The sequence below is a fragment of the Urocampus carinirostris genome, chromosome 8, assembly GCF_059441175.1.
Source record: "Urocampus carinirostris isolate Australia breed hairy pipefish chromosome 8, RoL_Ucar_1.0, whole genome shotgun sequence".
Classification (NCBI taxonomy): domain Eukaryota; kingdom Metazoa; phylum Chordata; class Actinopteri; order Syngnathiformes; family Syngnathidae; genus Urocampus; species Urocampus carinirostris.
This window is the reverse complement of record NC_142356.1, coordinates 37,393,641-37,405,423: the sequence shown is the minus strand read 5'-3', so window position 1 is coordinate 37,405,423 and position 11,783 is coordinate 37,393,641. Positions and strand designations below refer to the sequence as shown.

Sequence of the window (11,783 nt, the reverse complement as noted above, 5' to 3'; positions counted from 1 at the left end):
TGCCCTTTAAAAAAATTGGTTTACGGTATGCACCGTCAAAGTTTTGATGATGACCTATACTAAGATCCACTTATAAAGGAACATTGTATATTATTTAGCGCATGATCATGGGACAAAAAGCTTCGTTAAAAAAAGCAAAACAGTATACCCCTGAAAACCCACAATCTACTTTTGGCTCCTGACCCTCGAGTTGAGAAACTCGGACCTAGAGGGAGCTAGCACGCCATCTCATCACTACTGGTACCTCAAAATACCAAAACCCACGTGAAAGGCGAGCAATACAGAAAAACGGTGCAGTAGTAGGTTTCTTTTCGTCTCCGTTGTTTCTAATATTGTGCGTTGTAGCCCTTGTTTTCGGTTGCACTACACAATACGATATTTAGTGGTCAAATATTACTTAGTGTCCTTTTAAACACGGCACCATTTTTGAGAGCTCTCTGATATATCTAAATATATATGGCAAAATCCCCAAGTGGTAAATGCCCAGTAAAAACCAACATTTTATTTGATAAACAAGATTTGTGCAAATTGTGTTTTTCATTTGTTGGTTTGCTGGCTGGATCCATTAACCACTAGGGTCATAGGGGCAAGTGCAGCCTGGTGGGGCCTATGCCTCTCCAGGCAACTTTATGATGCCAAAATTATGTCAAAATATGCTCTTTTGGTCAGGAGCAAAGCAAATTTTATTGGTGCAACGAAAATCCCACACAGACTTGTTCCATTGAAAAACATTTTTTATTGATTGAGATTTTTTTTGCTCCATAAATAAGGCAGATACACAACATCACCAAACGCGGCCGTAAAAATTGCACATCCATTTGGAACGGTCAGTAATAATTCAAATTTACATGTGGCTGTGATCTTGATACCATGTCAAAGTTCTAATTGAATTTATTTCCACAAAAACAGAAGTCAAGTTGCATCCTCACAAAGATAAAACAAAAAAGCTGCAACACAATATTTGATATCTATTGTTTTATCCCATTACTAAGTAAATATCTGGTGTTAAAAAACACCTAATTAGTGTAAACATAGTTAAATGTTTTGTAGCAATTGCAGCTACCAATACAATGGACAAGAGTACCTTCGAATGGGGAGCAGTGGCATCAATCGTAGGATCAAGTAACCAATAAACCTATACATTCAGGCGAGTGATATCCAAAATATGCATAAACTTCAATCACATGTCAATAAATGGTGAATAGAGCTCTCTGCAAGCATGGCATTTTTAACTTGTTTAGCTTCCTTTACATCCAACACTTCCATGTTCGTTCAATATAAATCCCGCAAAGATAATTACACAATATTATTGAGACATCCTGTACAGTATATTTCAAAAGAATCAAATCGGGAAAAACTCTGTGCAGACGCTTGCTTACCTCAATCAAAAAAGATAGATTGCGTTTATTTCAACATTAAGAACCAAAACCTCCCACACATACATTCAATCTGTTAAATCATCTCAGTAGACTTTTATATCTCTTCCACATTAGTCAACGCAGCATGTATAGAATATCATTGCACATGTGTTCAATTGTACGTCTGGAATGTACACAGTTAGATGTCTCATTCTGCCATTCTTAACATACAGATGCAGATTAAGGGCATTATTGGCATAAAAAGTGGCTTTCAAGTTGTAGTCACAGCAAAAACAAATACTGTTAATAACAATCTGAGCTTTTACCCTCTTGTATGAACTCGGCGTCTTTTATTACTTGCGGGCCTTAAGACATCTGGTGAATGCTTTTAGAATTGTAGCACAAACGAGGCCATACATTGCACCTCAAGAGTTTAAACATAGCTACCATATTGCCAGTACATTCTTTCATATAAGAAAATCCTTCAATGACTAAAGCAAAAAATAAGCAGCACATACTTTGTTTTTAGTAACTATCTTGTTCGTATGAATTTTGTATTGGCTGGGTGATAAGTAATCACACAGTGAGGGTGTACTTCTCCCAGGAATTTCTCTTCTCTCAACTTTGGCCCCATGGTTAGTTTTAAATCATCCATTCTGTACAGTATTTTGCAGAAAACACTGTGTTGTAAACATGCATTTTTTTCGGCTAGCCACTGCTGTTCTGCTCTGTGTGGGACGGCTCTTGGTACACTGCAGATGACACCGAAGGTCCAGCAGCACTTCGGTGGTCCATGGCTGAGTGCATGATGGTGAGCCAGATGTCATCCATGTTTGGCATTACAAAAATTTTCTGGATAGTGCAAAGAAAGAATGACTTGATCACTAATTGGTTACACTTCAAACTAATAAATCATCATCATCATCTCATGCATTCATATTTGTAAATATATTTCCTGATAAGCATAAGGAAGATGTCACAAGTGTTACAATAACAACAGACTGTCAAAAACAAAGACAAAATACAGCGGTACCTCAGCTCAGTTTTCGCATGCGCTTAATTCCTGGCCAGTACTTGAATTCGACAGCGAGTTTGTTTTTATCGCATCTCTTTGATTGCATATTATAATGTCTCCTTTTTGTGAATCTTTGTAAGGTGTCTTATAAAAAAAAAGAATGATGACAATTGAAATGAAGTAAGAAATAATAGAAAAACATGAGTGCGGTGTTCGTGAGTGACCAAGCTAAGCAGTACAATTGAAAACCAGCGAATACTGATCACTAAGCCGCGGAATAATTCACGCAGTAGTTAGCTGCAATAATTCCGAAGGGAGGTAAAATTTCTGTGGCAAAAAAACAGCAAAGAGGAAGAAAAACCAGGAAAGCTGGTTACAAAGGAGATTGTAGAGGTGCTGGCTAGAGGAAAGAAGTTTGCTGCTTTCGTTGAGAAAAAAACATCAAGAAAAAGTGGCAACTGGAAGTCCAAAAGCTTTTTTTTTATGGCCGATTCCTTTATGCATTTCGGTAATTTTTTGAAGAAGAGTCAGAAAAAAAATCTCATTGAAAAAGTTTTTTTTCCATCCTTGAAATTTTTTTTTCCTAAAGGCCTGTTGATAGTGATAGCGTTGCAAGTCCAGCTAAAAGGGCAAAGAAAGTGATAAATAAAAATTGAAAAAGCCATAAAAAGTTAAACATTGCGTTATAAAATAAATTTGTGTGTTCAAATGTATTTAAAGTTATAGTAACTTTAATTTTTATTGTACAGTAAGTGTTTACGTATCATCAAAAGTCGTGTGCCGTTAATCCTCCTTCACCTACCTACTCGCACCTCCTTAGCACACACATACCTTTGTTATGGTGACTCATAAAAAACTCACATTGTATTTTGTTAATACCTTATTGCCATATTTCTTTCAATGTTCAATTACTATTTAAATGTTTGTTTTAGTTTGTTGTCAGGAAGAAGTTGTTAATAGCTATCCAGGTTTCATTTGGGTCCCTTTGGAACGTCAGAAATGGGCAATTTAGTTTTAATGATTTGATATCAGGATATTATTTTTTTAGTTACATGGGCAATTCGAGCTACGAGTATGATCCTGTATTGAATTAAGCTGGTATGTAGTGGTACCGCTGCAATAGCTAAATATCCTCAACAAACAGAGCCCTAGTCCACTCTAAAAGTCATCAATGATGTTCAAACCCCAGAAATAGGCTGCAAGTGTCCTGGGTGGATTATATTACTAAGTAAGACAGCAGATTGAAAGCAAGACGTGCGACATGCTTAAAGAAGGAGAAGCACAAAATATAATCTACATTATTTTCTTTCTCTGAAAATATGAAATAGGGCAACATTGTTGCCAACAGGTAAACTCAATTGCATTTGTAGAAATAGGTATGCATTTTTGTATTACAGATTACAAATATAATAATCATAATCATCGTCATTAAAAATAGTATATACAGTGGTACCCCGGTCATCAACCGCCTAAATGCTCAACCAACTCGGTGTTCGACCAAAAAATGTGAAAATAGCAGAATCAAAATAGCCAGAAATAGCAGAAAATAGTCAAATTGAATAAGATTTGGTGCGTATCGAGTGGGGATGAGATGCACTCGCGAGCTAGCCTACCTTTAGTGCTACCTCTATCCGGACCGTCAATAAGTGAAGGGGTACGTCATTTTCAAAGTTTTTTTCTTCCTAGTTTGTGCTTTTGGGTTACTTTTGAACATGGCTCCCAAGAACAACAGCAATAAAGGGAAAGATAAGTGGAAAACAGTTTGGAAAATTGTGCAAAAGAGGAGGAAGCAGCTGACAATAGACAGGTTTCTTATTAAAAGAGAAGAGGGAGGCTAAGCAGTAACCTACCCACACCCATCCCTGTATGCCATCACACCACTGTTCAAAGGTATGTAACCGATAAATAGTTTATATTTCTTCTTTTTTATGTTTATTCTATATTATGTACAAATTTATGATCTCTAATGTTGTTTAGATACAAGGTTTCTTAATATTTTAGGTATTTTTTTATGGGTGGAACAGATTAAAATACTTACCATTGTTTCCTATGGGAAAAAAAAAAATCGGTACTCAACCAACAACCAGGAATGCATTATGGTTGAGGACTGAGGTACCACTGTACATTATTGCCATTGATTAAAACAGAGAACAACGATAGCAACGAGATAAGATATGGCACTCCTGGATAAACAAAATACACACATAATAAAGACTAAAAACACACAATAAAAAGGCAAACATTCACAAGGTATGCTTGAAAACTGGCCTAGGTTGTAAGTCCAATTTCCTTTTGCACTAATAGTGCAACACAAAAAATGCCATTACATTTAGCAACAAACCATTTTTTTAATACAACTGGCAAGAAACACTTTTCATAGCCTTGCATGCTTGTTTAGGGTGGTGATAGTCTTAGAAAAGAAACAGCATCTTTTCACTTTGTAACTTCACCCTACCAACAAGTCAGTAGCAGTTCCAAAAAAGATTCAGTGATGTTTTTTAATACAATCAACATGCACAGTTTATGAACCTGTACATATCTAGACATCGTTTTAATATGCAGGAAATTCATTTACTGTAGACCGTTTAGCTTAGCAATGTCAAGCACATGCCCAGTGGGCCAGAACAAGCCCGGTTGATGATTCATCCGGCCCGCCATAAATTTCTGAGTACAACCCAAAAAAAAAGCAATTATCTAGGTCATTTCAAGCAAAGTTAGGATTTTTGTTTGAGATAAATGCTCTCTTTGTCTGCTAGAGGGCAGCAAACGACATACTCTCAGCTTTAGTAGGGTCAGCTTAGTTGTTTGATCTGGTGTGTCTAAATGCACTGCTGAAACTTTTATTTTGTATTCAATTTGTATTTACTTCAAACTAGTACCAAGACAACGGCAAAAATTATTATTTTTTTAAATTTCCCACTTGCGTTTTATAGCGCCTTGAGTTGGTTCAGGTGTAAAACTACATTCACTCAACTGTTAAAATAAACCAGTTAACACATTCAATGCCAAACATTAAACTATGTTTGCCCATGTTTTTTTAATAAATGTGTTGGTTTAAGAAAATATCCCTTTTTATCCTTGATTATAAAATGTAGAGCAAGCTACTAATGTAGGCTGAATGATGAAGCATAGTACTAAAAAACAACGGGGAAAAAATCTGAAATTGACAATCTTTTACTGATCTGAACAGAAACACCAGATCCGGCCGGCCCCAGAGCAAAACTGAGTATAACATCCATAGATAAATATAGAATCCCCTTGGAAAAAAAATAGTCCCAAGTTTTTAGATCTTATAGTAAAATGGTCACAAGAGGGAGACATTTTGTCGTCTTTTTTGGTGATATCTTGTAAAAAGACAAATCTGATAGACCGCACAAATAACAGCTTTGTGTGGCATAGTAGCCTGCGCAGAGGACGCACATTTTTACAGTTAATTGAATGAGGAAAATAATTTGTCAATATGAACATTTATTTGACTTCATGATTAGATAATTGGTGTTCTACAAAATCACAGTGAAGAGCATTCTGGCATATAATGTAATATGCTGGGAGCAATGGCGTATTTTTCCATGGATGGAGGACAATCTTGAGAAATTGTTGTTTTGTTACCACCAATATTATATGATCATTTTAAAAATTGCCCAGTCTAGAGAACATTCCTGGCTTGTGATACTGGAACAGAGCCAACAAAGTTAAAAAGAACTCCTCTCACCCCGCCACCAACTGTTTGACATGCTACAGGCCCATTAAAACGTGAGACATTTTCGATCCAAGGGTCATCCCCTACCTAAACATGCACGCAACACTGTGAAAAATGTCTATCAGGGCAGTTGTATTTAAAAATGTGTTTTCTACAGAAGATTATTGCATTATTTTTCATTGCACTATTGTTAGGATGCCCTATTTTTCATTGCAGTATTGCGCTATACAAAATTGCATTTGCAACTTCAAACAAATTCCAAGCACTACCTTGTAAATATTTTTGCGTATTTTTCCCGACTTTCGTTTATTTCATTTCTCTCTTTTTGTTCTTTGTTACGTGTTTGTATTGTTTATCCTGGAGTGCCATGTCTAATCTCTTTGCAAACAACGTTCACAATGTTGTTATCAATAACAACGAAGACAATTCTGATTCTATTCTAGAAAAGTTTTGAAATCTACTTTTGCATTTAAAAAAGGTGCGAATAATAAAGTACATGGCGCATTGGTACCTGAAGCTCCTGTTCCAGTTTTTTCTCAATCCAGTCAGTCACGTGTGCCAGAGTGACTACTCTTTCTCCCAGTTTAGGTCTTGCCTTTAGTTCCAAATGAGGGGGCTTCCTAAAGCCATACCTGTAAAACACATTCCCCAAATTCCAGGGAAACAAACAGTTTATATTTATTATAAAAACAAGACCGGAAAACACTGTTTTTATATTAACTTTCCATGGCATTCACATCACAAGAGGGGGGAAATCTTGAATTTACCATATTCTGTCTGTGGGCGGTGGTGGTATATTGACAGCAAGAGTTCCTTGGAGTTTCTGCAACTCAACAGTCAGAAGAAGTGGGGTGTTTGACACCTCCTCCATCTTTTTCTTGATGAACTCAGTCTCTGTGGCTTTCTGGAAGTATTTGGACTTGGTGATCTTGTCCACAAAGCGCATGATTTTGCTGGGTTTGTGGCCACCAACAAAGGTATATCTAGAACAAATGACAAGGGGGAAAATGCCTGAAACAGTATTCACTAGTTGGCAATCAATGACTACAACGAGGTCAAAAGTCATTGGATTTTTTTTTCTAATTGCAGGCTTCTACCACTGCTGGGATTGAACCCATACCGAAACATAAGAGTTTAAGAGATGCAAAAAAGGAAAAAAACAAAATAAGAATGATGTTTAAAAAAAATACCCTTGTCTCCTCCGTCATGCTAGTTGCTGAGTACCCACAAAGTTAAAAGAACAATTTTTATTCTTTAATGTACTGCACTTACACGCTAGAATGTAATTTCATGAACAATATTATGATTATCAATTTAGGAAAAGTTATTTCCAACTTTTGGTCGCCTCTTAATACTTTTTTGTCCAATTAATATTTCGTACAGTAATATATGTAGATTTACTCCTTAAATACCTCACTATTGTGGAAAGAGTGTAAGTCTCTAAACTGGCAAACTTGCAAGGAGTATTTTAATTTTCCAACATTTTCTGAATAAGTTATTAACATTTAAATTCACAATATAATTTGTAACATATCAATTCGTCATTTCCATGACAGGATATAATTTTTAGGGGCAAGCATTGGGTTATAACGCCTCTTCAGAATGAAATGCCTTCCGTAATTGATTCATCACCAACTACTTTTCATGGTTTAAAATCATCTCCTTTGAAATTATTCTTAAAATAATTTTTACTTTAAAACTGTCATCCTGGTTTTAGTTTTTTATATTGATGATTGTGGCGATGGGAATCTTTTATTAAATAGTTAATCTTATCGTTCTTACTGTTATTAAAATTGTTCTCATTTTTAATATTGGTATTTTTTACTGGTGTTACCATGGTTATGATGATGATGTTTATATCTTTTTCACTATTCTATTTTCTCTTGTATCCATTATTTTTAACTACATATTCCTAGTCCTGTATGTATTCAAGAGAAAGATAAAATTTTCTGAAATGTATGCATTTTGTCACTTTTATACCCAAGGGCGATTGTTGCCAAAAGTGTTGCTTGGTGTCGTTCCTTTTAAATTTAACAAGAAAGTATTAAAAAGCATAAGATACCCTTCTGCTCCAGGGACTTCATTTGAATGCTCAGTGAAGTCTTCTTCATCCGAAGAACCTGCACTGGAAGACTCCTCGTCACTGTCCGCCAGGCAGTAAGTTCGAGGTCTGAATCTATAACCAGACAAAGAGACATATATAGGAATTATTGCAACCCTCTTATACATTAGGCAAATTTAAACATAGGCTGGCTATACGCATAACAAATAAAGAAACGTGTTTTTTTAATTAACACACTAGCGCATTAGTTACACGAATGTCTATTAAATTTCACAATCCTTGACAAAAGTGGCATAGAATGTTAAATGTGGTTGATCAGCACTTACCAATAACAGAAATGTATCCATTTAACAGCAGCATAAAAGCAGAATTCAAGAAAGTAGAAATGAGTAAGAGGCTGTTTAGAAAAACATATGAGGCTAGCTCAAAGTAATTGATTTTCAACAAAAAAAATGTTTTTTTTATTAAACCCCATACTCCGTATTGCTCTCAACAAGCATGACAATTAGTCAGGAGAAAAGTGTGGAGAAAATATTTTTACAAAAACAACAGTAATGATAATGTTCATATATCCACTGTGTGTGCGCAATATTTGGGTGTCCTTGTAACATCTCACCATCACATGACATGGGCCACTCTGCGCCATTTCACTGCAAAACACTCGTTGCTACCAATGTTCCCTCGGAGCTGCGTGTGCGCGCAATTGCGCATCGCCCAGAGCTTTTCCGCGCACGAGAAAATCTAGCCAGCTTGCAAAAATCAGGGCTCGAAATTTCTAATTAAGAAGCGAATCAGGTCAAAGTTACGGTGCATGAAGGTAAAAATACACGGGTTCCCCTGACGCAGTATTAAATGAAGTATCTTGAGGTCAATGTCGAAGTAGAACAAAGTTAAGTAGTCAGTAAAGTTTTTTCGAGAACTGGCTTTTTCGGCTCGGCTCACTAAAATGAGCCGGCTCTTTCGGGTACCAAACGGCTCTTCAGGTTGTTTACGCTTCTTTAATCCCTACATCAGTGATTTTTCAACCACTGTGCCACGACACACGAGTGTGCCGTGAGAGATCGTCAGGTGTGCCGTGAGAAATTATCCAATGTCACTTTTAAAATTAAAAATGTTATAAAACATTTATGAATCATTTTCTGCAAATATTATGTCATTGTCAAGTGTCTGTGCTGTAAAAACTGGGGGTATTATAAATTTGATTCTAATTAAACATACTGTTCAGTGTCATTTTATAAAATATTTGGTTATTGGTGTGCTGCAAAATTTTTACAATGTAAAAAACGTGCCCTGGTTAAAAAAAGGTTGAGAAACACTGCCCTACACGACCTGATATTATGTAAAATTATGCACAAAATGACTTAAAGGAAGGGGGAAATAGAACAAAAAGAAAAAAATACCAAAATGAAAAAGTAGTGAAAAGCTGAGGAAAAAAAAAACAAAAAGAGAAAAAAAGAGCAGGACATTTTCAGAAAAAGACAGAAAAAAAAAGAAAAAGAAAAACAAATACAGGAAAAAAGTAAATAGAGAACAAAAAAGCCAGAATAAAGTGACAGCTAGCAAAAAATAAACACAATGAGATTTTTCTTAAAAGGAATTTTAAAAAAGTAGGAAAAAACAGGGGAAAAAGAAGAAAACGTTTGTGTTGCATTCAAGTAATTTCCAATTACAGTGGAACCTCGGTTTTCGAACGCTTCTCAGTTCGAACAAATCGGAGTCCGACCAAAAATTTCGAGAAATTCTTGCTTCGCTGTTCCGTCAAAAAATCGGAGTTCGAACGCCGGCAATGCGTGAGTGCGTACACTAGGGTGCGATGCTGAGCGGCGTACGGGTGTTTTAGCCTCTTATTATGCCTCCGAAGAAAGTCAGTGCAAGCAGCAAAGTTGCTACAGGTGAAAAAGAAAAGTAGTGCGTACAACTATTGCATTTAAGAAAGAAATAATAGCCAAATATGAAGGTGTGCGAGCGCCTTCTGCTGACCACCACACAGGTAAGAAATCCTATTCATAAGATTACGATAACGCGAACGTACGATTAGCCTGGGTTAGCTTTATGTTTGCGGTAAACATTCAGGGTGTTGGAACGTAGCCCAACTCTCGGTGTTGGAACGCAGCCCCTTTTCCAATGAACTGCTCACCACTTGTGGAGACCCGGGTGCTAAATGACTTGTAAACGACCTGATTTTTTTAATTTTTACACGTTCATGGGATGGCTTTATGTTTATGTTAAACATTCAAGGTAAACATTCAGGGTGTTGGAACGGATTAAAACGATTTACAATATTTTTAATGGGAAAAACGATTTCGGTGATCGAACAAATCGGTTTTCGAACAGGGTTCTGAAACGGATTATGGACGAGAACCGAGGTTCCACTGTATATCAAGTCAATCTTGTTGCCAACATTGTACTTCCACTAAAAAAATGTGATTAAATACAGTTCTGTATCTTGCAACAGACTAAATAAGCCCCAAAAAATGGCAAAAAGATACTAGGAAAAAAAAGAAATGGTAATCTTGTGAAAGAATTGTAAAAAGAAATGACGTTTGTTGGCTGTACAACCTTTGCAATAAAACATTAGTACATTCATTCAAAGTGAAAAATAATTTTGCATTGCCGGAAAATCAGCAAAATGTAACTTGATGTCAAGTTTTAGACATGTTTGATATTGATTTAGTTGCCACACTTGGGATTGCTGTTTCTCACTGTTGTTTCAAGCGTTGCTCACACCCGTGAAAGACTAGAGGGAACATTGGTTGCTACTGTAACGTTGTCGCATCAATCCATGTGCCAAATTATAAATAACAACTTTCCAAATAAATTAATTGAGTGCATTGGCAATTTAGTTCCCATTGTAGAGATTCTATGAACTGCAATGATCGATATTTCCGCGATTTTTTTGTTTTTACATTAAATATGCCATGACGTATGGGCGGCAGCAGTTGACCACCCTGATCGGTTATAAAAGCAGACATTTGGTTTGATTTATCCATTACTGTATCTTGCACGAATCCTCGCTATTAACGTGACCGTTGCAATGCCAAACAGGCAACTACTCCGGAACTACACCAATTCTATTTCAAAAGCACCACCATAAACGTCTAAATATCTACTGCAATTAAATACACAGGGACTAAATTTTGACTATATAGTGCAGGTTGAGCTGAAATTGCCACACATGTCTATGCTGCATTTGTGTTAATAAGACAATTAAAAAAAAAAAAGGAATGAAAATTTCAATGATTGAAACACAAGCTTCAACTGAAGAGGTGTGAATGAGACTGTAAAAGAGCTTATGCAACATAAAAATAAACATGCAAAAAATTCCATCTCCATGTTTTCGCAGGTTTGGAGTGGCTTCCTTATTAGGCACCGACTTAACACCAGCTACTGTACATGTTATTGACGTCACTCAAACTGCTTGCGGGTGTTAGTGAATTCAGCGTCGTCGAGCAATGCTGATCATTTGCATAGAAATAGACAGTCTCTCTCTAAATAAATGGACATGACATTCAAATGCGCACGTACACCAGTGTAATGCAACACTCTATTAGTAAATAAGTAATTTTAACCATTTGTGTTTGCTTAGTGATTGAGTTAGTGCCTTGCAGAATTTTCTTGATTGGGCCGAGTGCCTTGTTTAAATAAATA

At 36.2% G+C, this 11,783-nt stretch overlaps 1 protein-coding gene across 2 annotated transcripts in view; it reads right to left on the bottom strand.

The window, feature by feature from the left end:
- Positions 1 to 904: 904 nt before the first annotated feature.
- The window catches only part of LOC148361797 (testis-expressed protein 2-like), a 38,588-nt gene continuing 27,709 nt past the window's right edge, over positions 905 to 11,783 (bottom strand). For both annotated transcript variants that reach the window (XM_088342582.1, XM_088342583.1), the window contains exons 10-13: positions 8,136 to 8,249; positions 6,841 to 7,056; positions 6,585 to 6,705; positions 905 to 2,210 (exon numbers count right to left, since the gene is read on the bottom strand). In XM_088342582.1, coding sequence (XP_088198708.1) covers positions 2,067 to 2,210; positions 6,585 to 6,705; positions 6,841 to 7,056; positions 8,136 to 8,249 — 595 coding nt within the window. In that variant the 3' untranslated portion in view covers positions 905 to 2,066. The remainder of the gene's footprint in view (positions 2,211 to 6,584; positions 6,706 to 6,840; positions 7,057 to 8,135; positions 8,250 to 11,783) is intronic.